The 25,440-nt window shown below is 38.8% G+C and overlaps 1 protein-coding gene across 2 annotated transcripts in view; it reads left to right on the forward strand.

Moving 5' to 3' along the window:
* The first annotated feature begins 1,650 nt into the window (after nt 1-1,650).
* The window catches only part of LOC150086924 (F-BAR domain only protein 2), a 726,598-nt gene continuing 702,808 nt past the window's right edge, over nt 1,651-25,440 (forward strand). For both annotated transcript variants that reach the window (XM_090372823.1, XM_090372824.1), the window contains exons 1-2: nt 1,651-1,752; nt 5,027-5,118. In XM_090372823.1, the coding sequence (XP_090228949.1) occupies nt 1,723-1,752; nt 5,027-5,118 (122 nt within the window). In that variant the 5' untranslated portion in view covers nt 1,651-1,722. The remainder of the gene's footprint in view (nt 1,753-5,026; nt 5,119-25,440) is intronic.

The following is a 25,440-nucleotide window of genomic DNA, read 5'->3' on the forward strand; positions in this document are numbered from 1 at the left end:
CGTATTCTTTATCCTTTGTAGTTGATCGCTGAGATCCTGCTTGATTTTTTTCAAGATTGCAGGAGCTATCAGGTTCTTCGTAACGATGGTCCTTCTCTGGTCCGCTGTTCAGTGACCAATATCAAGGAATTGTTCGAGCTACTTGTACATTGTCATGGTCTCCAGCTTCGTTATTTTGTAGTATGCTTGCATGATGTACGTATTGATTTCGATGCTCCACTTCACACATTGGCGTTTTCTTCCTTCCTGGGTGGTCACTAGCGCAGTTGGGCAGGTAGCACTTCCAGTTGGTGGTGGATGGATCGTCTTGCCCTTCTTTTGTAGTAGTCGTATACAGCGCCACTTGCTCCCTGTCTCTTTCGGAGAACCGTCTCTGATTTTTCGAACCAACCCCGCTGCCTATGGCCTGAACGCGAGTGATTTCATCCTGCGCCATACTCGATGCAGTACGATTAATATTTCTCTGTGGCATCATCTATCTATGAAGGTGAATCTGTTTAGCTTCGGCTTACGTCCAGTGGTAGTTCTCGGGAGTGACACCAGATGGCGCAATATGCCTTAGCCGCCACTCCGCCCTCTGGGTAGGTAGGTCCATTGGAGCAACTTCCAGGATGTTTTTATTTATTTATTATTATTAATTTATGTGTTATTAATATATTCTAATTCTAATTTATTATTATCGGTCTCCCAGATCTTCCGCCAAGGCGGGACTTCAACCGGTTCGATCAGGCTGGTAGTCCAGTGTCGTAACCACTGGGCCATCGCGCCCTTTTCGTTATTATTATTAATAATAATAATAATAATAATAATAATGATGATGATGATGATGATGATGATGATGATGATGATGATGATGATATGGTGCAAGGAAACCTGAGGCTTATGCTGCACTAGCCAAAAAAAATTCCCGAGTTACCCTAAGAGAGAGAGAGAGAGAGAGAGAGAGAGAGAGAGAGAGAGAGAGAGAGAGAGAGAGAGAGAGAGAGAGAGAGAAGTGGAAGGATTACCAAGAAAGAGGAGAATGATATATCCAGCGCAGGACCCTGGGTGTGCCAAGCCCATACTCACCAGATGTGAGCCCCTGGGGTGATGGATTTTATTTCACTTACTTTACCTGTCCTGTGAAAAATATCTTCGACAATGACGAATTTAGATACTTTGGGTTCTTGGAGCACATATATGAAGGCCCTAAAAATAAAGTTGGGACACTTGTTCCACCATTAATTATATTATTTGGTGATACGCGACTTTTTCTCCCCGAACATGCTGCGACGCAACATTATACCTCGGTATTTTTGCCTTAGTTTTCGACAATACATAACAAAAGTGATAATCTTCTCTTAGAATATTTAGTACATTGTTCTGAAACATTGTTTAGCAAATATTTCTTTTGCAAAAAATTTTTTCTTCAGTTCTTGATATTATCTGAATATTGTTTGTGTGAAAAGTGACTGTTTGCTACCAACTTTTACGTTTTTTTTTTTTTTTGTATTAGTATTATAACAGAACACCCACTTTCGCCAATTTGCCCTTACCACATTCAGCGGTTATGTTCCGCTCCTGGAAAAAAAAAAAAAAAAAAAAAAAAAAGAGAAAGAAAATAACAAATAAAGTAACCCGGTTCAAGGCTATATTACGAATCTCGCTTCGATATCGCGACCTGCAGATCACTAAAGTGAGGGTTGTACCTTTAGGTTAGCAGAAAGTGTTTGTGGGTGAAAAATGTCTTTTGATTTTCGTGATTACTTTTGGGTGAGTAATATAATTTTAAGTAATTTGGCGTAAAGAGACCCTATGCAATTTAACATTGTAGTAAATTATATGGAGTCCACTTTCACATGTAATTTAAATAGAATGCAAATGTATGCTTTATTAATCGATACTTAATAGTGTATTTAAAGGTCCGTCATTATTTACCTGCAGTTCAAAAAATCTTCTTAAGAAAAATAGTCCTCTTTCAAGCACATAGTGTGCTGATCATTGCCGTGTCTAATAGCCATCAAGAAAATTTTAAAGTGACCTAATTAGATTTCTCTTTGTGTACGTATATGTGTTGACTACTTTACGCTTCTTGTTTTTGCTTGCAATATATGGTATTCAAAATTATTAATTTGTGTGCTGCACTGTTTAATAATTGTGAAAAATGTAGTGTTAGGCGTATTTAATAATTTTCAGATTGTCTAGTGGAAGCATTTCAGCCTGAAATTAAAGGCACATTGATATCAAGCCGTTCCTTTTAAGTTAACTTATATTTTAGACATTGCTAAGTTTACACCTTATGTTGAAATCCATTTATGTCGGTTGGGAAGAACCGACATGTAACTATTAATACTGTATTTATTTTACACACATGAACTTGTGAATTGGAACTGAATACAACATTCTATATGAATTTGCAGATTGTTGTACTGATTTTCTCTCTGTCATTGAATTGTAGGCCACAAATTTCATTACTTAGTGGCTAAATAATGAATATATGGTAATATGTTTTGAGTCCTTTTATTGTGAGTCAGCATCAGTCTTCTCATTAACAGGACTGCTCAACTTTACAAAGCCTTGGAACTTCACAGAATGATCTTTAAAATTTTGAGAGTAGCATTTTTCATTTAAATAGAAGTCATGTTCATTATTAAATACACTTTTCAAATCTAGTCAGTTCAAAATTACAATGAATACATATGTTTTAATTATACTTAACAAGTTCAGTAATCAATAAATTTCACATATGAAAAAGAAAATAGCATTTGAATAGCAACTGCTGAAAAACAGTAAAAAAAAGTAAAGGAAAATATTATTAGCAAACTAATTGTTATAAATATGGGTAGAGGTTAATTCTCATTAAAAGCTAAATATAAGTGGAAGTAAACTTTGCATGAATTTAGTAGTCTCGTAAGGCTTTTGAAACTAAAGGAGCCCAGTTTCTAGGAATTGTTGGTATTTTTCTAATCAGGTAAGGGGGCACATTAAAATATGTTTGCATGAATGAAAGATGTGAATTGGAACTGAATACATTGTATATAGTGTGTATATTTTTTGACCAGATGTCAAGTACATATTTAAATTACTGTATATGAGTTTTCATTTTCATTTTCTGTTAATAGTTTGAGTTTTGAAATTGTCTAAGCCCATTTTTCTACAAGTTATGCTTAAGTTCAAAGGATTACATATGACTTTTGAGCAAAAAATAGAACATTTTCCTCAGTCAACAGATAATTGCTTTAATATCCAGTTATTTATAAGACTTCAGTGACTAGTATTTAAACTGTTCTTGCAGTTTTCAGAAAAAGCACAATGTTTATTTTAGCAATGTTTGATTTGCATTGTATCCTTTTGATTATTTAACATCACTTGTGGAGACAAATTTATAAATTGGCTTTTTAAAATAATGTTTATATTTTGGTGATTTTGTAAGTAAATTTTGTTATTTTTCTTTTAACCATCTAATGGGCATATAAAAATGATAACAGGTAGCCTGTTCATTTTTGCCACCAATCAGTTTTTTGGAAGAAAAAGCAAAAACAGTTTAAAATGGAAAACCTTAAAAAATTTATTCCATTATAATGTATAATAATAAGGTTAAAAAGAAACATTAGAAACAAGTCTTGTTATCCAAAAAAAAATCCAGTTGAAAGCAGCTGAAAAAAATTTTAAAAATTTTCATAGCAACAGATGCATTTGATATATATGGTGCTATAAACAATTTTTTATGGTTAGCTTTCCACCTAAGAAATAATTAATTATGAAGATTGAAAGTGAAAAGCATACCAGAGGAATAATAAAATTCATACCGATGTAATTCTAATGGGTATTTAAATTTTTAATTTATTTTCCTTTTTTTTTGTTGTGTGAAATATGCCAAGCATACCAGATACAGTATCATCAAAAGTGTATTCTTAGAGGTAACATTTAATAAAAATATTTTTAGTGTTCATGTTGAAGATAAGATTTTGTGGTCCTCCCAGAAATATAATAATTTCAGTATTTGTATTGATGCACAACCTTATTAATTATCTGTTTTTAAATAAGTTTTATTATTATTATTAGCTATATGGTGCAAGGAAGCTGAGGCTTATGTTGCACTAGCCAAAAAAATATTCTCGAGTTATCCTGAGAGAGAGAGAGAGAGATCACCAAGAATGAGAATGATGATGATATCCAGCTCAGGACCCTTGGCGCACCCAGGGTCCAGCTCAGGACCCTGGGTGCACCAAGCTCATACTCACCAGATGTGAGCTCCTGGGGGTACGTTCTGAGATAGTGCTTATTGTATTATTGATGAGAGAAGAAAAGGAGTATTTATATGTGGCAGAGGTATAAGCTTTGGTCTGGGATGAAATGGACATCCTAGAAAAAAAGTTCTCTTTCATTTTTTGGTGTGTTAATACATATACATAAAGTGATTATTGCCTTCACCATGTTCATCTTTCCACATATAATAAATTAACTTCTACTGACGGATTTTCATAAAATTTTATATTTGGCTAATTTATGAAGATTTATCAAGCCATCCCAAATTTTATTAAAATGAGACTAATAGATATTTGGCAGTTAGTATTTCATTGTCCCTCTGTTCGGACATAATAATTTGGCTCTCAGTGGCTGGGTTTTCATGAAATTAATATAATTGGTTCTTTTGAGTATTTGATTCATTGAGACTTTCTGAATTTCATTAAAAATTGTACCAATAGAAATCTAGCAATTATTATTTATTTTTCATACAAAATCAGATAGGCTTTCTATATATTTGTAGCTGAAGCACTGGATATTATGTTTGTTACCATGCACTTATTGGAGGAATGAATGGGCAATATGGCAGATAAACCATATTTCCTATTCAAAACGTTCTTGTTTTGTGCATGAAAGTCATTGTGGTTTGCTCGTTTTTCTTTCATTTTCATTCATTCATTCTTTTTTTTTTTTTTTTTTTGTTGAAGCATGAATTATTAGTATTGCTAATACTAATAATGTGTCTAAAGTGTGGTGCATTATGTATATTTACTAACTTGCTTTTTCTTTTTTTAATTAGGGAGAAAACAACAATGGATTTGATGTTCTCTATCACAACATGAAGTATGGTTATGTTGCAACCAAAGAGCTTGGAGAATTTTTTCGAGAAAGGTTAGCAGTTTGAAATGATACTTTGATTGTTAAACTTTTTTGTTCATATGTGACTGTCATATTTCCACTTAATGGTTATTAAATGTGTTATGAATGAACACATGAAAAATGGAAATTAAAAATTTAGTATAAATTCAAAGATTTATATTTACATCTCAGAAGTTATTGTTTTGTTGCTGCAACAGCAGATATTGGCAAGTTGTTCTTTTGTTGGCAAGCTTTTGAAAATTAGCAAGAGGGTTACTAATTTTCAAACAAATAGAAAGATTATACTAGGAAAACAAGCTTAAATAACTTCAGGCTTCAAGGGACTTGTTACAGTAGTAAACTATACTAGAACACTTAGTTTCGACCATATATATATATCAGAGTGTTAGAATTATCATCAATAAAATGAGTGAATTCAAACTCTTGAGCAGATAAACTAATGCTGACATATTACAGCTAATGGAAATTTGCATTACCTAGAAAATAAGGGATAGCGAGTTTCATTTTGGTAAGTACAATATGTTTAGGTTGTATAGGGAAGATAGACGTTGTGGGACCATGCTTCCTATCAAAAGCAGTCTGAGCATGACAAAAACTTCCCCAGAATCAGAAGTTATGCATGTTAGTATATAATCAGCGTAGTATGAGTTGGTATTATAAAAGAAATGACAAATAATGTGAAAAAGCAAGCTTATACATCATCAGTCGAAAAAAAAAGATTTCCAACATCATCTGTTTATCCCCTTTAAAAGTTTGTCCAGTTCTTCCTTGAATTTATTTAAACTATCTACTTTTTAAAATGCCAGATGGAAGTTTGTTCTACTAATCAACTACCTTCCGATTGCAGAAAAATTCCTGCACACCTGCCCATCCTGTAACCATCCTTACTCAATTTGAATTAATGCCTCTTCATGGGCATAGTCTGAACAAGTGTAAGGATTTCAGTGGCATTAAGCTTACTTGATCCATTCAGAGCTTTAAACACCTCACTCAGACCTTCTAGCAGGTGTCTAGTCTCCAGATGATTTAATTTGTAGAACTGAAGCTTTTTGTGGTAAGAACACCCATTTGTTCCCTTCACTGATCTTGTTGCTTCTCTCTGCATCTGCTGCAACAGGTCCACATTCTTTTTCAAATGAGGCCTCCAGACTTGTATGGAGTAGTCAAAATGTGGCCTAACCATTGCCTTATACAATGGGACAATTACTTTATCCTTATTCCTACTGGCAAAATTTCTGTAATCATTGAAAAAAACTCTGTAGGCTCTCTTCACTGCTATGACAGCCTACAGAGAACTTCATATCCAATTACTTCACAGATCTCTTTCATCCTCCATTACCTTGTATTTTAATACATAGTTGGTCTGGGATTACTGCTACCTAAATGAAGAAATCTGAAGTTTTTCAAGGTTAAACTTTGATTGCCACTTCTCAGGCCATCTGTCTAATTTATCTAGATCTTTTTGCAATAACATACCCTGTTTACTATCATTAACTACTCAGCCAACCTCCACATCATCTGTGAATTTAGACAATAGGTCTGATATGTCTTCATCAATATCATTAATAAATATTGAAAATAACAATGGACCCAATGCTGAATCCTGGAGTGACTTGACTCCACTAATAACATTAGTTCAAGAGGAGCAGTGCCCATTAATAATGCTTGCACTCACCTCATTAATTCTTGTTTTTTTTGCCACAACAGCCGATGTTGATAAGATGTTCTGAGGATAGCAATGTTTCAAATGAGGGGGAAGATAAAACTTGGGATGCAAACTTAAATAACTACAAAGGGATGTGTCAGTGTAGTAAACTATAGAAGATTACTTATTCACAACTGTGTCCACAGTAATGTCAGGAGTGATGCCAATAAAATTGTGAATTTGAACCCATGGTTAGGACAATTAATGCTGATATAATAGGGCTAACAGAAATGCAGTGCCACTCAGAAATTGGTGATGACGAGTTCCACTGCGGTATGTATAATGTATTTAGGGAAGATAGAAAGGGTGGAGGGGTCATGCTTCTTATAAAAAGCATCCTGAGCACGAAAAAAGCTTTTGCTGAGTCTATATATGTCTGCTAGCATAGAATCTGTGCAGTGTTAGTTAGTTGGAAGCAAAGGAATAATGAAAGTGGGAGTAATCTACAGACCAGAAGATTGTAAAGAATATGATGAGGGTCTTTTTGCATGCAGATGGAATGAGCAAGCGAGCGTGAATGTCTTATTATGGGAGACTTTAATCTGCTCTAGATTGATTGGAATAAGTGGGAGTGGAACTCAACATGGGGAAAATATTTTTTAAATAACCTTGATGATTATTATTTGTACCAGCACGTTAGAGAACTTACTAGGGGTGAGAATATTCTTGATTTGATCATTACTAACGAATCTATTGATATCACAGGGCTTAAAGTACAGGAACCATTGTCAGGACATGTTCATGCAATCATCAGTTGGAAGATGATGAAAGATGTTGCAGAAATTAAAAACAAAGGGACAGGTTTTAACTTCAGAAGAGGTGACTTGGACAGTTTAAGTTGCTATATTGCATCTGTGAATTTCATGAATTGCCGAGGGATGGTGAATAAATTCGAATTATGTAATATTTATAAAGAAAAAATCACAGAAGCCATGAATGCATATATACATTTAAGAAAATACTGCAGGAGGAGGATGCTAAAATGGATAACTGTGTAGCTGGCTGGTCAAATAGAGCAGAAAAAGATAGCATGGGACAGTTACAGAGCGATGAAAAGTACTGAAGCCTACAGCAGGTACAAGTTGTTCTGTAATAGTACCACAAATAAGGTCAAGGAGGCAAAGGCTATGTATGAGAAAGTATTGACTAAGAGCAAAGAATGGGGACCAGGGAAATTTTCATGTGCGTGAATACAAGAAAGAATAAAGTTAATCAGATCAGACCCCCTCTGGGCGTCTCCATAGCCAGGTGGGCAGGAGCAGCAGTGCGTAGCATGCTCTTCTTGATTAGACCGGGGTTCAAGCCTGTGACCACCAAATATGGAGGATGTGGAAAGGTCAAGGAATGACCGCATATCCCCGGAGCAATATGGCCTCAGTTGCTAATGCTCCTAAAAACCAAATAACAACAACAACAACATGAGGGAACCAGCTGGTCAAGATGCCGATGCTTTTGCAGTTACTAATGATCTCGCACAAATTAAGATTATTACTGTATTTAATACCACTCTTAAACCATGTGAAATTAATAATATAGTTTATTAAGCTATTCACCTAAACTACTATACATTACGGTAACATTTTAGGTATCTTACCGATACCCATCATCAGACTGTGCTGCTGACAGACTCCTCTTGCCGATGATCCCAGAAACATGAGGTGCATACAACTACAGCTTGCACAGATTGTTTATTAACCTTCCACAATACTAGCAGTCCAAAATATGCTGCCAAAACAGTGGTACTCTAGGCACCTCAGATCAAAACTTGGCTATGATCTCTTCTCCAATGGAGCCTTTCTCTTGTGGCGATTTTCAATCTCTTTTTTGGCATTACAAGAAGGCAAATAGGGATGATCTGTGAGATTTCTTTTCTCCTTTTTCTTTTTTGGATTACTGTTTCAAATCTTCTGATGTCAACATTTGCTGTGATCGTGTGATTGTTTTTGTTGTTATTTGGTTTTTAGATGCATTAGCAACTAGATATTGACTGGAACTTGTGGGTTGGTCACTCACACACTAGTAAGACTTTTGTGGATTTATTGGATGATTGTTTTCTGCAGCAACATGTTCGAGAGGCAACCAGAGAGGGTAATACTGTTGATCTGGTTATCAGCAGTGATCATTCGTGTATTAAGAATTTGCAGATAAAGCGACCACGGATACTATCTTGTCAGCATTCGAGAAAAGGCAAGCACTAGCTGTTACTTACTTAGACATTGAGGCTGCATTTGATGCCGTCCAAGTAAACCAACTACTCACTCTCCTGGAATGCCACTTCCAGATCACAGGGAACATACTATGTTTTCTCTCCTCTCTTCTGCATAACAGAGTTATAAAGCTTCATACAGGAGATCGCACCCTTACTAGATCCATCACTGCAGGAGTCCCACAAAGAGGGGTCCTTTCGGGCCTTCTGTTTTCATCTATTATCTTCCCACTGGTTGCACATTCTCGATATCTACTGAGCTATGCGGATGATATCAAGATACTCAATCCCATCAACCCTGGTCAAGACCTAGATCTAGTAAAAGTGGAAATTAACAGCACTCTCACCGCAGTCACATCTTACCTCTTCCAGTTTGGGCTCAAGATCAATCCTGCTAAGTCCGAATTCATAGTGTATTCATTGAAGCAAACTCCTTCTTCTCTCCAGCCTTCGGCCGGCAACACCCTCATCCTAATTGTGTTCAGCCATCGTGATCTGGGCATTGTATTCGACTCAAAACTTCGATTCAACGCCCACATAGACATTCTTGTCACACGTGCTTCAAGACTCAGGTGGATAGCAAAACAGCATCTCCTACATATCACAGATAAAAAGACGACTGTGAGGTACATAAGAACAGTTATCTTTCCACCTTTACTCTATGCAGCTGAAATTTGGGCATCAGTGGCACCGTCAATAAAAAAAACCATTGTTTGCCGCAGAATTTTGGCTCCTAAAGTGGGCCAACAGGAAGCACAACCTTCCAGCTCTGATTTGCACCACGCAGCTTGACGACCCTCTTGGGATTCCACAGCTTCCCACCTTAGTCAACGACCAACGCCTCCTAGCAACAGTCAAGCTGATAACAGGCATAATTGCAACACCTTCATTCTGGAATACCTCTGGCTGGAGGATTCTCACTGCTGTCCTTAGGAACAATCCCGAGCTCTACTCGCATTCAGCACGACCCCATCTCTCAGACAGGTTCCTCCCTCAGCAAATGCTCAAGCAAACCCAGGCACTTGACGCAACCTGAACAAATTCGCTGTTGACTGGACTTACCAGAAAAAAATTGACTAGCAGGACTAATCAGCAATGACTGATGTGTACCTTGCATCTGTTCCTGTCTGATTGAGCTGGTGATCTTATCTCGATGTTAAGCCAGCTCAATCAGACTTAATTCTCATGAGGAGTTCTTTCCTTTGTATGAAAATATGTTTTCGTTTGTAAAATTACCTTTTTTTTTTGTAAATAACTGTTCGATTTTCCCGGAAGTTTCAGGAGGCTGTAAACCCCTGGCTTTATGGCCGTGAAGGGCAATAAAGATTATCTCTCTCTCTCTCTTAACAACTAGGTGGCAGTGATCACAGTGTACTGATGTGGGATTTACTTAAAGATATAATTACCATCAGGGGAAAAGGAAAGGGCTTTTACTTTCGTAAAGGTGACTACAGGGATCTCAGACAGGTTTTAAATTCTGTACAGTGGGATCAACTGATGATATTACCAATGATGAATTCTAAATGGGAAGCCTTCAGGGACTTAATTTTGGAGGCTACTAGGCTTTTCATTCCAACTAAGAAATACTGTTCAAGGTTTAGGCCTAGATGGTTATCAAATGAACTAATGAGACTCGTGACAGAGAAGAAAAATGCATGGAATGCATATAAATTATCAAGTGACTCTTATTATTATTATTAGCTATATGGTGCAAGGAAGCCTGAGGCTTATACTGCACCAGCCAAAAAAAAAAAAAAAAAAATTCACCAGTTATCCTAGGAGAGAGAGCCAAAAGAGATTCACCAAGAAAGAGAACAATGATGATATCCAGCTCAGGACCCTGGGTGTGCCAAACCCATACTCACCAGATGTGAGCCCCTGGACTCAGAGGTGGTGCCTCCGTAGCCAGGTGGGAAGGAGCAGCAGTGCGTAGCACACGCTTCTTGATTAGACCGGGGTTCGAGCCCGTCACCAGCAAATACGGAGGATGCGGAAAGATCAGGGAATGACCACCGCATATCCCGGAGGAAATATGGCCTTAGTTGCTAATGCTCCTAAAAAAAAACAAAATAACTAACCTGGACTCAGAAGCCTATTGCAGATATAAGCTAGTCTGTAATCAGGTCACAAAGGAGGTTAGGCAGGCAAAGGCAGATTACGAGAAATCTTTGGCAAAAGATGCTAAGAAAAACAGCAAGGATTTCTTTACTTATATAAACTCTAAAAGGAAGGGGATGTATCTGATTGGTCCACTTGATATCGATGGTTCGACTGTTGATGATCCTGCTCAGATAGCAAACAAACTGAATGAGTATTTTGCATCTACATTTACACATGAGGAGTTATTAAGGTTTGAAAATGGCAGAAGGTTATCAAATTGTAGCAGGGTGCTTAATGATTTTGTAATAACTGAGAGCAAAGTGGAGGAGAAATTGTTGAAGTTAAACCTAAGAAAGGCACCTGCGGTGGATGGGATCTATCCAGTTATATTAAAGGAGGTGGCAAAGCAACTAAGCAAACCCTTAGCCATAATTATGAGAGCATCCTTGGACTCAGGGGAGGTCCCCACGGACTGGAGATGTGCAAATGTATCCCGAATTCACAAAGGGGGATCGAAGGGTGACACGAGTAATTACAGACCAGTTAGTTTAACTTCTGTTCCGGGTAAAATAATGGAATCACTGTTTAAAGATGCATTGCAGGATCATCTAGATAAGACTGCAGCAATAATTCAGACACATCATCGGTTTGTTAAGGGAAAGTCTTGTCTGACAAATTTGATAGGATATTATGATGTGGTTACAAAGGAACTGAATGCAAAAAATAATTTTGATATCATATATTTGGATTTCAGGAAAGCTTTTGACACTGTTGTGCACGGAACACTGTTGTACAAATTGGAGCAGAATGGTATTAAGGGTAAGTTGCTACAATGGATAAAAGGTTGGTTTAGTGGGAGAAGACAGAGGGTGGTAATTAATGGGTGCTGCTCTTTGTGAACTAATGTTATTAGTGGAGTCCCACAGGGTTCGGTGTTGGGTCAGCTGTTGTTTTGTATATTTATCAATGATATTGATGAAGGTATATCAGGCTTAGTGTCAAAGTTTGCAGATGATACAAAGGTTGGCAGGGTTGTTAATGACAGTAATGGCAGTGTGCTACTGCAACAGGATCTAGATGATTTGGGCAGATGGGCTAAGGAGTGGCAACTGAAGTTTAACCTTGACAAATGCAAAGTACTGCATATGGGTAGAAGTAACCCCAGAGAAATGTACTAACTGTGTGGTACTACACTTAAGGTGGTAGAAAATGAAAAAGATCTGTGAGTAATTGTGCAGTCAGATATGAAGTTTTCTGAGCAATGCAGACAGGCTGCTAGGGCAGGTCATGGGGTAGTCATTCCCTGACCTTTCGGCATCCTCCGTATTTGGTGGTCATGTGCTCGAACCCCGGTCTAATCAAGTGCTACGCATTGCTGCTCCTGCCCACCTGCGGGATCATGTGAGTGAAATTGTTCCTGTAGGGATGAAATCCTTTATTCCACGCTCCACCTTAACATGTCTTCCTTTATCTGAATCTTGGTTTTCCAATAAATGTGATAAGTCTGTTGCATATTGCAATTGGCTTGTATCCAAATCTCCAGGTTCATTTTCTGCTGACACCAAAGCTTGCAACAATTGCAAAGCAATTATTAATAAGTCTAAACTAGATTTCGAACAGGCTAAGAGTTGAAAACTTGCTTCTTGTCCAAATGGTAGTCAAGCATTCTGGTGTCTTGCCAAAGCTATTGGCCGCAACGTTTACCCATCTGTATTCCCACCTCTATCAAAACAAGATGGTTCTCTTGTCACTTCAGCCAAAGATAAAGCTGACCTGCTGGCATCCTGCTTATCTTCTAACCTGTGTATTGATGATTTTGGTCAGCTTTGATGCCAAGAAACCTCCATCCCTTGAGGGTATTTCCCCACTTTTTCTCAAAACCTGTGCTCCTTTGCTTACTTCTGTTCTATGTCACTTTTTTTCACTTATCCCATGGTTGTTTAACCTTCATCTTAGAATTTACCCATAATGGGGATGAGGTGATCCAAGTGCAAGCAGGAAATTTCCGGCTCCAAGAAACCGATACATTTTTGAAGACTTTGCCATTTTATTGACTTAATTGTCATATTAAATCAGACTTTATAAGTAGCTTTATAGTCCTAGTCGTGTTCGTTATTTTATTTTTAATTAGCTAGAGATTTTGTAGGTTACTACTTAATATACATAGAACTTTTGTTTCAATTGAATTTTTCTGCCATTGCTATTATGTGGAGGGAGTGGTAGGGAAATTCAGATTTTTAATTGTGATAAATAGGTAGCTCTAAAGTTCGAATCAATTAGGTTGGCATTAGTTGGATAATTTTGTTATATATTATAATTAACTTAACTCCAACTCACTTTTTGAGCATATATAATTTGTGTTTAGCTACGGATATAACTAATTTAATATTGTGATCATTAAATGTAGTGTAATGTGTATTCCGAACTTATTAGCTCAAGGTATAACTTAAAACTCGATAGTGTAACTTGTATCGCTGCATTTAGGAATCTATTAAATTAGTGTAGTATTGTCAATTAATTAATTGAATTTATTAATCCTATTAATTTTCATTGTTAATCAGTTGTATTATATGGAAATCATGCTACAGATTAGAGCAGCAAAGCAGCGGGCACAAAGTAATGGAAGTGCTGTGGCTTGGGGGAGAACCGAAGGGGGTGGTCCTCCAACGCATCACAGCCTAAAAAAAATGTGCAACTTGTGAAATGTTTGTGGAATTTCTGAAACAGGACACGATCTAACCAAGGAGGATGTCTTTGTGTGTGCTAGGTGCAGAGAGTGTCAAGAAATTAGGCACCAACTCAGTGTTCTGATGGCCCTCTATGAGAGTTTGAAGAGTTGGGTACATGCCCTCGAAGGAATTAAAATGGCAGACCCACTAAGCTCTCAGCTGCCCACTCAATGCTAGAGCTTACTCTTGTGCATCGGGCAACACATCAGCAATCTTCAAGGCAGAATGTGCTACTCCCATAAGAGCTAGCTATTGTTGGTGACTCTATTGTTAGGGAGACAGGTAATATATTGTGCAAAGAGGATAGGTAGAACAGAACCATGGTATGTCTGCCAGGGACAAAAGTTGACGTAGTGTAGATATGTTTTAAGGGCACAAAGGGTAATATTGTTGTACATGTTGGCACTAATGATATTAAGAGTAGGTGATTTGCAAGTTTGCTTAACAAGTACAGGTAATGTTGAAAAATAGTCGCGAGTTAGGGTTAAATTTGAAATTGTCTGCAATTCTGCCAAGACACTATAGGAGGGAGTATATGATGGAGCCTTGTCAATCAATTCAGCCCTGCAGAGACTGTGCAAGGCTTATGGGGTAGAATTTTTTCAGCGTGGTCTGTGCTTGTTAACAGGAGGAACTGCTTCTACAGAAAGGGGATGCACATAAATAGAAACAGTACAAGAACATTTTCTGATGCTATCGAGGCAGTGCTAGGTGGGTCAGAAGATTGCTAGCTTGGGGGGGGGGATTCACAGACTAAAAGATAGTAGCCACAGGCAGAGGTGAAAGTGATTCTTGCACTGCTTCTATTAGAATGAGCAGCAGCCTGGAAAGCAAGGTGTTGGGGATTTCATAGGCTGTGTTAGGGTAACTAAAAGTAAGAACAGGAGCATGTAACTTGTAAGTACACCAATGATAGGAGTATAGTAAATAAATTTGATGAATTTGAAGTGCTGGTCAAGACATCAAAGTGGATATTGTTGGGATATTACTGGCTGGACACCCAGTCTGTAATTTTATAGGGTGACATCAATGTCACTCTCCCACATAGTACTGCTAAAAGTTGGTTGGTTATTCAGTTGGTTTAGCACTTGAAGAGGAGAGGTGCTTGTATAATCTGTTAATATCTCGCCATTGCGGGTGCCTGCTCTGTCTTCTGCATGGCTATGCCATAAGACTGACCGGCAGTTGACATCAGCACATGCACTATGACATTTACAGTAGGTAGCAAGTCTGTGACTGCTTGTAGATATTCTTTGCTAGAATTTATATCTTCACCAGGTCTGGAATAAAGTGAGATAATGTAGAACTGTCCTACAGCACTGGTGATATGAGCACACAATGTCACTGGGGAGCAGAGGTGACCCCACCTTTGTTACCGTAAGGTCAGTATTTTTAACTACTATTGCTGTAGAAGAGACACCTGAGGTGTATTCTATTATTTTATAGCCTCTTGGGTATCCTTGAACTCTACCCATATGTGTGTAGGGCTCCTGGAGTACCACGATATCTATATTATTTTCTTCTAGTTTGAGCTTAATCTGATCTACAACAAGGCTTGCTCTTTGAGCATTCTATTGGATGAGATTTAGAGCCCTAGTCACATTTATGTTTTCAGTCTGGTCCATAATTGGTCCTAGATTGCATTTGTTTTATATTTTTTTTATAGCAGAGGCATTTGTCATCCCTGATGCTATGGCAGTGGTCAGTCAGCCATGCCACCTTGTAGGTGGCACATTTTGGCCGCTGATTTTTACTTCTGCAGTTTGTATAGTCATACTGAGCCATTGCACAGTGACCACAGACAGGTTCTTTCTGTCTGCAGTCTCTGACAGTGTGTCCATATCTATGACAATTATAACATTTTGTTATAGGCAAGTGTTCCTTAAATCTGACTGGTTCAGCCAGATCTGTTGTCCTTTTAGATATTATCAGACTCTGGGGGAAGTCTCAGCAATCACATGGAACTGGGTATGTCTGCCAGGGACAAATGTTGATGACGTTGTAGAGCAGATATCATCTTTTAAGGGCAAAGAAGGTGATATTGTTGTACACATTGGAACTAATGACATTAAGAGTAAGTGATCTGCAGATTTATTCAACAAGTACAGGTCAATGTTGAAAAAAAGTTGTGAGTTAGGTTTGAATGTGAAAGTGTCTGCAATTCTGCCCAGACACGATAGGAAGGGAGTATATGATGAGAGCCTTGTCAATCAATTCGGCCCTGGAGAGACTGTGTAAGGCTCAAGTGGTAGAATGTTTTTCAGCCTGGTCTGTGCTTGTTGACAGAAGAGACTTCTTCTACAGGGATGGGGTACACTTAAATAGAATAAGGTGCAAGAATATTTTCTGATGCTATCAAGGCAGTGTTAGGTGGGTAGGAAAACTGCTAGCTTAGGGGGGATACACAGACTAAAAGGTTAACAGTGGCCGCAGGCATAGGCAAAAGTGTTTCTTGCACTGCTTCTATTAGAATGAGCAGTAGCCCAGAAAGCAAGGCAATGCAGATTTCCAGGACTGCTGGAACCATGGTAGAACAAATAAATACATAGGCTGTATTAGGGTAACCAAGAGTAGGAACAGGTGCATGTATACTTGCATGTACACCAATGCTAGGAATATAGTTAATAAATTTTATGAGCTTGAAGTGCTAGTCAAGACATCAAAGGCAGATATTGTTGGAATATCAGAGACGTGGTGTCACACAGACATAAGCAGTGCAGAATTGGAATTTGGGGAGTACAATGTGTACAGAAAGAATAGACAGGAAAGGAGGAGGGGGTTATGCTGTTAGTTAAGAAACACATAAAATCTAAGGAAGTGCATCCAGTTGATGTTGGGGACAATGAAATGTTGAGTCTGTTTGGTGTGACATAAGCATTGGGAAAGGAAAAATGAGAGTAGGTGTGTTTTATAGGAATGAACCTGATGAGTATAATGAACAATTGTGCACAGAGATAGAGTGGGCAAGTAAATCAGAATGTCTTATAAAGGTGGATTTTAACTTTCCAGATATTGACTGGAACTTGTGGATTGGTCACTCGCACACTAGCAAGACTTTTGTGGATTTATTGGATGACTGTAATTCCCACGGCAGTACATTGTGATCACTGCGCGACAGTGATCACAATGTACTGATGTGGGAATTACTTAAGGATGTAACTACCATCAAGGCTAAAGGGAAGGGCTTTTGCTTTCGTAAAGGTGACTACAGGGGTCTCAGACAGGTTTTAAATTCTGTACAGTGGGATCAACTGATGATGTTACCAATGATGAATTCTAAATGGGAAGCCTTCAGGGACTTAATTTTGGAGACTACTAGGCTTTTCATTCCAACTAAGAAATACTGTTCAAGGTTTAGGCCTAAACGGATGTCAGATGAACTAATGAGGCTTGTGGCAGAGAAGAAAAATGTATGGGATGCATATAAGGTATCAGGTGACACAGAAGCCTATGGCAGATATAAAGTAGTCTGTAATCAAGTCACAAAAGAGATTAGGCAGGTGAAGGCAGATTACGAGAAATCTTTGGCAAAGGATGCAAAGAAAAAGAGCAAAGCGTTCTTTACGTATGTAAACTATAAAAGGAGAGGGATGAATCAGATTGGACCACTTAACATAGATGGGTTAACTATTGATGATCATGCTCAGGTAGCTGATAAATTGAATGAGTATTTTGCATCTACATTCACACATGAGGAGTTTGTCAATGAGGGGAGTGCCAGAAGTTTATTAAAGTCTAACAGGAAGCTAAGTGATTTTGTATTAACTGAGAGCAAATTGGAGGAGAAATTGTTGAAGTTAAACATAAAAAAGGCACCTGGGGTGGATGGGATCTATCCAGTTATATTAAAGGCGGCAGCAAAGGAAGTAAGCAAACCCTTAACCATAATTATGAGAGCTTCCTTGGACTCAGGGGAGGTCCCCATGGACTTGAGGTGTGCAAATGTATCACCAATTCACAAAGAGGATTCAAAAGGTGACACAGGTAACTATAGACCTGTTAGTTTAACTTGTGTTCTGGGGAAAATAATGGAATCACTGGTTAAAGAAGCATTGCAGGATCATCTAGACAAGACTGCAGTAATAGGTAAGACACAACATGGGTTTGTTAAAGAGAGGTCTTGTCTGACATTTGATTGGATACTATGATGTGGTCACAAAAATGCAACTGAATGCCAAAAATAATTTTGATATCATATACTTGGATTTCAGGAGCGCTTTTGATACTGTTGCAAATGGAAGACTGCTATACAAATTGGAGAGTTATGGCATTAAGGGTAAGTTGCTACAATGCATAAAGGGATGGTTGAGTGAGAGATGACAGAGAGGGGCAATCAATGGACACTGCTCTTTGTGGAAAATTCTATTAGTGGAGTTCCCCAGGGTTTGGGGTTGAGCCCATTGTTGTTTTGTATATTTATCAATGATATTGATTAAGGTATATCTGGTTTACTGTCCAAGTTTGTAGATTAGCATTAGCAGAGGCATATGATGCAAGAAAGCAAGCTTATGCAGCATCAGCCAAAAAAAAAAAAAAAAAAAACTTCCACTTTACCCCTCCGTTCGTCGAAATACTTGTCCAGCTGAGCCTTAAATTTATTTAGGCTATCAACTTCCACAACAAGGGATGGAAGTCTGTTCCACCAACCACTACCCACTTGCTAAAGGCAAATTTTAGCACATCTATTCTACATCTGTCTTTCCTCAATTTGAATTTATGCTCTCTCAGGTGATTATTCTGAGCAAGAGGAAGAATACCATCAGCATTGAGCATGCTCAAACCATTCAAGGCTTTATACACCTCTATCAGATCACCGTGCCAGTGCCTAGTCTCCAGACACTGTAATTTGCAAAACTTAAGCCTTTCTTTGTAAGAGCAACCCTTTGTTCCATTCACTAATCTTGTAGCCCTTCTCTGTACTCGTTCCAGCAGCTCTACATTCTTCTTGAAATGAGGGCTCCAGACCTGTATACAGTCTCTGGCCTGAATGTATACTTGACCTGACCATTGCCTTATACAAGGGAATAATCACCTCCTTATCCCTGCTAGAAAAATTCCTGTATATCATTGACAAGACACCATGAGCTACTCTTGCAACCCGGCTGCACTGCTCAGAGAACTTCATATCTGCTTGCACAATTACCCCCAGGTCCTTTTCATTCTCTACCACTGTCAGTGTTGTACCACAGAGTTGATAAGTTGCTCTGAGGTTGCTGTTTCCCATATGTAGTACTTTACATTTGTCAATGTTAAACTTCATTTGCCACCTCTCAGCCCATCTGCTCAACCTTTCCAGAATCTGTTGCAGCAGCATAGGGTGATTAGTGTCCTTAACAACCCTGCCAAACTTTGTATCGTCTGCAAACTTGAACATACCTTCTGCAAGCTTGATATACCATCATCAATATTATTTATAAATACAGAAAACAATAATGATCAAACACTGAACCCTGAGGGACTCCATTAATAACATTAGTCCACGATGAGCAGTGTCCATTGATTACCACTCTTTGTCTTCTCCCATTTATCCATCAATTTGCTTCCAATGCCACACTGCTCCAATTTGTGCAGCAGTCTTCTATGTGCAACAGTAGCAAAAGCCTTTCTAAGATCCAAGTATATAATATCAAAGTTATTCTCTGCATCCAGTTCTTTTGTGACTGCATCATAGTATCCAATCAAATTGGTCAGGCAAGACTTTCCCTTAACAAAACCATGCTGTGTCCGAGCTATAACTGAAGTCTTGTCTAGATGTTCCTGCAGTGCTTCTTTAACCAGTGCCTCCATTAATTTTCCTGGAACAGAAGTTAAACTCACAGGTCTATAATTACTTGTGTCAGCATTTGATCCTCCTTTGTGAATTGGGGTCACATTTGCACATCTCCAGTCTATGGGTACCTCCCCTAAGGCCAAGGAAGCTCTCATATTTATGGCTAAGGGTTTGCTTACTTCCTTTGCTGTCTCCTTTAATATAACTGGATAGATCCCATCCACCCCAGGTGCCTTTCTTGTGTTTATCTTCAACAATTTCTCCTCCACTTTACTCTCAGTTATTACAAGTTTATCTAGCTAACTGCCAGAGTTTAATACACCTCTGACATTCCCCTCTCTGAATAACTCCTCATGTGTGAATGTAGATGCAAAATATTCATTTAGTTTGTTAGCTACCTGAGCAGGATCATCAACAGTTGAACCATCAATATCAAGTGGATCAATCTGATTCATCCCCTTCCCTCTAGAGTTTACATAAGTAAAGAACTCTTTGCTGTTTTTCTTTGCATCCCTTGTCAAAGATTTCTCATAATCTGCCTTCGCCTGCCTAACCTTCTTTGTAACTTGGTTACAGATCAACTTATATCTATCATAGGCTTCTGTGTCACGTGTTAATTTATATGTATCCCATGCATTTTTCTTCTCTGCCATATGTCTCATTAGTTCATCTGACATCTGCTTAGGCCTAAACCTTGAACAATATTTCTTAGTTGGTATGTAAATCCTAGTAGCTTCCAAGATAAGTTCTTTAATGAATTGAATTGAATTGAATGCTTCCCATTTTGAATTTGCTGTTGGTAACATCATCAGTTGGTCCCACTGTATAGAATTTAAATACTGTCTCAGACCATTGTAGTTCCCTTTACGAAAGCAGTAAACCTTCCCTTTACTCCTGATGGTAGTTACCTCTTTGAGTAAATCCCACTTCAGCACACTGTGTTCACTGCCACCTAATGGTTCCTTTATCTGCAGATTCTTAATGCGTAGAGAATCACTACTGATAATCAAATCAAGACTATTACTCCCTCTAGTTGTCTCCCGAACATGCTGATGTAGAAAACAGTCGTCAAATAAATCCACAAAAGCCTTGCTAGTGTGAGTGACCAACCCACAAATTCCAGTCAATATTTGGGAAATTAAAATCCCCCATTATAAGACTCTCTGTTTTACATGCCCACTCTATTTCCCTGTACAGTTTCTTATTATACTCATCAGAGCCATTAGGCCTATAGCACACTCCTACTCTCAATTTTGATCTCCCAATGCTTATGTCACACCAAACTGACTCGACTCTGCACTGTCCAGCGATGTCGACTGGCTTCACTTCCTTGGATTTTATGTGTTTCTTAACTAATAGCATAACTCCTCCTCCCGTCTTATCCTGTCTATCCTTTCTGTAGACGTTGTACTCCCCAAATTCCAGTTCTGCATTCCTTATATCTGTGTGACACCACGTTTCTGAAATCCCAACAATATCCGCCTTTGATGCTTTGAGCAATACCTCAAATTCATCAAATTTATTTACCAAACTCCTAGCATTGGTGTACATGCAAGTATAGATGCACCTGTTTCTATTCTTAGCTACCGTAACACAACCCATGTGTTTACCTGTACTGCAGTGACTCCCAGAAGTCTCTGAAATATCCTGCATCTTGTTTTCTAGGCTTCTGCTCATTCCAATGATACTATATCATTGATAGAAAGATGATACAAAGGTTGGCAGAATTGTTAATGACAGTAAAAACAGTATGCTACTCCAGTTGCATATGGATAAGTTGGGCAAATGGGCTAAAAAGTGGCAACTGAAGTTTAACATTGACAAATACAAAGTACTGTATATGGGTAGCAATAACCGAAGAGAAACGTACCATCTGTGTGGTACTACACTCAGGGAAGTGGAAAGTGAAAAAGATCTGGGGTAATTGTGCAGTCAAATATGAAGTTTTCTGAGCAGTGCAGAGGGACTGCCAGGGCAGGTCATGGAGTCCTGTCAAAGACATATAGCAATTTTGCTAGCATGGACAGGGTGTTTATCCGATTATACAAGGCAATGGTCAGGCCACACCTGGAGTACTGTGTACAAGTCTGGAGGCCTCATTTTAGGAAGGATGTAGAGTTGCTAGAAGTAGTACAAAAAAGGGCAACAAGATTGGTGAGTGGAACAAAGGGGTGCTCTTACCAAGAAAGGCTTAATTTATGCAAATTGCAGCACCTGGAGAGTAGGCACCTGTGAAGTTAGTTAGTTAGTTATTTGGTTTTTGGAGCATTAGCAACTAAGGCCATATTGCTCCGGGATATGCGGTGGTCATTCCTTGACCTTTCCGCATCTTCTGTATTTGGCGGTGACGTGCTCAAATCCCGGTCTAATCAAGAAGCGTGTGCTACTCACTGCTGCTCCTTCCCACCTGGCTATGGAGGCGCCTATCTGTGAGGAGATCTGATTGAGGTGTATAGGGCCTTGAATGGGTAGAGCAAAGTGAATGCTGATGGGATTCTTCCTCTTGCTCAGATTAAGAACCTGAGTGGGCACAGATTCAAATTGAGGAAAGGCAGTTGTAGAATAGATGTGCGGAAATTTGCCTTTAGCCAGTGGGTAGTTGATTGGTGGAACAGACTTCCATCTTTTGTTGTGGAAGTTGATAGCCTAAATAAATTTAAGGCTGAGCTGGACAGGCATTTGGAACAAATGGAGGGGTGAAATGTTAAGTTTTTTTTTTTTGTTTTTTTTTTTGGTTGATGCTGCATAAGCTGGCTTTCTCGCATCATATACCTGTACTAATGCTAATGGTAACTGCCCATTTTTTTCTGCTCTTAGTTGCTCTGTTTAGTACAAATTCATTCACAAACTTGTCTAAAGTTAGAATTTCCTTAAATTTTTTTTTAAAGAAGTCTGTCGAAGATTAGTATGTTTGGACTCTTCCTTTGGTTTGTCTGATATTAAGCCTAGTGTAGATATTTCAGGGCGATTTTGTACTCTTCTTTTGTTGCTATCTCTAGTATTACACCGTTATTTCTAATTTTTCTTAGGTTGTTTACCTTAATATCCTTTAGATAAGGTTTTAGTTTGTTTATAACTTTCTTTAACAGTTTTGCTTTACTTCAAATCAGTGCCATCATTTGGTCTGAGAATAATGAGGTTAGTTTCTTTAGCAGTAGTAGTCTGCTTTGTTGTCCTTGTGTTTCTGGTTGGCATTTTAATTTTTGGCACTAATTTTAGCTTCTTGCACATAGAATTTGCTTATAATTATCCTTTTCTTGTGCTGTCATTTCCAGTTTAGTTTTCAGTTATTATTTAATATTTCTGGTTAAGTTATTTAGTTTGTGCTCTAAAACAGGCCAATAGTTAAGTCTGCAATCTTATTGCAGACATTATTCTATTAGTCTGTTTATGCATGAACTCTTCAAGATAATCTTCCTTAGTTTGTATTATAGGGTCAGTTATATCTGACAAGTTTTGAAATTTTGTTTCTTCTTTGTGGTTCACTTTCATTCTTTAGTATCTCTAGTATCTTTGATTTCTCCTTGTGCCTTCACTTTCTAAGCTTTCTTTGTGTTAATGGGATTGTGGAGGAGGATTTTTCAGTTCATTGTTCATTGTATCGGTTGGGGTTTTCCCCCCTGAGAGTTCTCACTTCAAGCTCAGGGAGACCTTCTGTGTCAATATCCACGTTTTGGTCTTTAGTTAAGTTATTTTTTTGACCATATGCAGAGTGGGGCAAGCAGGGTGCCAGCCCCAGGTGTAGCATTTTAAGAGTTCATTTGACCAGTTATATATTTTAAAATTGCTTCATTTTTGATTTAATTACAGTCGGACCTGTGTTTAACAAGCTTCTTTATAGTGAATTTTTTGAATTCCTTTTGGTAATTACATTTAAAAGTTTCAGTAAATTAAGAAAATTTCCATATAATGAATGGATTACGAGAGACTTAACTTTGTTTCCACCTCTGGCCTTTAGGAAATTTAAGCAATTAGAAAGTGCAAATTAAGGGTTAAAGGGATTAGTGGACATAGTGTTTTTTGTTATGCGGTTCCCGTGGTTTCCCACAAATCCGCATTAAATACTCTGTTAACATAGCAAAGCCAGTCAGTGTGGGTTATGTGTGAGTAGTGTGTTGTTTGTGTTGTTTGACTGGCCTCTTCGTTACTGGGAGGCGCGATCACCAGGAAGGAGCCTCCCAGCATCCGTCCACTGGCACGAGGAGCCGGACCAGGGAGTAAAAGACATCTGACGGGCCGTCCACACTCTTGCAGGAGCGAGAGTGGGGAGGGCCAAGGAAAGAACGGAGAAGAGACAGGAAAGTGGAAGACAGACAAGATAGCGAGGATGACAGAGCGTAGGCATCCTCCCAGGCTAAACGGAGCAGGAAGAGTGCTAGGTGCAGTTGTGAGAGTCCTGGAGAAAGACTGTGGGTAGGAAAAAGAGAATAGGTAAAGTTCAAATTAAAGAGTCCAGGATCGTCACAATGGAAAATCACGGAGCGGCGTCGACAGGGCTGTCCGCCATTTGCAGTTTCCGGTGCTGGGTATCAGTTGCTGTCTAGAGGAGGTTATCCAAAACAATTAATAGTGTTCGGGAGTTGCAGGTGATGCCAGTGACGACGAAAGACCTCGTTGGCATAACTGGTCAGTGCACGGAAGGCATCATTAGGTTCCAATAACTTGGTTTCTGGACGAAGTGATGTAATGTGGAGGTCTAGGAGTAGTTGGTTTCTTAGATCTAAGTATACGTTGCATGAGTGCATCACGTGATCCCAGTCTTCAGGTTCTCCGCAGGTACAGAGGGCATCCTCGACTAGGCCGAACTCTTGAAGGCGTCTCTTGAAGGACCCGTGGCCAGTTAATAGGAAGGAAGCATAGACGTTAGGGAAGAACCAAGTGGAACGTTGCTTGTTGATATAGGTTACCACAGGAAGGAAAAGTTTAGTAGTTGCACCAGTTGTGGAGTTATTCCAGCGGGTTTGCCATAAGTTTATGAATTGTAGCCACACACGTTTATGTTCCTGTTTGATGTCGGTATCGGTACGGGTTTGAATTGTGAGGAATTCAGCTTCCTTATTCTTCTTGATGGCATGAGAAAGTCCGATAAAAGCGACGTGGAGGTCCAAAGGGAGGCGGCCTGTTAGTAGCTGTAGGGCAGCAGGCAGTTGATGTCGTTCTACATGCGCGGGTCATTTGTAGTAGCATAAGTCGTTGAATTTGCTGAATTTTACGTTGAGCATGCACTAAAGTCATTCGGTGGTACCATACTGCAGCTCCATATGTGACAATTGGTATAAATACTGCTGAGTATAAAAGGCGTAGAGTTGGTCCTTTAAGACCCCAGTCCTTGCGGGTAAAGCGTGCTAACATACTGATGTAATTTTTTATCTTTTCTTTGATAGCTTGGATATGAGGAATGAAAGTTCTCCTGTCGTCCAAAATTACTCCTAGGTACTTCACCGATCGGTAGTTTTTCAGTGGGCGGCCATTAAAACGTATGGTAGGAGGTCTGGAGAAGTCCAGTTTGCCTTTTAATAGGAGGGTTTTGCTCTTCTCAGTGGAGACTGAGAGTTTATTTTCCGTGGCCCATACGGACAGAGCAGCGAGAACAACTGTAGCCTGGGTTTCTATGGTGGCGCGGGTGGGGCCCTCAATGATAATAACCATGTCGTCGGCATAAGAAAGCTGAGTAGTGTGTGGGTAGTCCCTCAGGAGCCAGTTATTCCACGTAAGTGGAATGTAAAACATATGCAGCCATCTATCCCACATACCGGGAAGTCATGCTAGTCAGCTGGTTTCTATAGCCAATCCAAAGATTAAGGAGTATTCCCGACACGGATAA

The sequence above is a fragment of the Mastigoproctus giganteus genome, chromosome 4 (genome assembly GCF_048544385.1).
Source record: "Mastigoproctus giganteus isolate SK-2022 chromosome 4, ASM4854438v1, whole genome shotgun sequence".
Lineage (NCBI taxonomy): Eukaryota > Metazoa > Arthropoda > Arachnida > Uropygi > Thelyphonidae > Mastigoproctus > Mastigoproctus giganteus.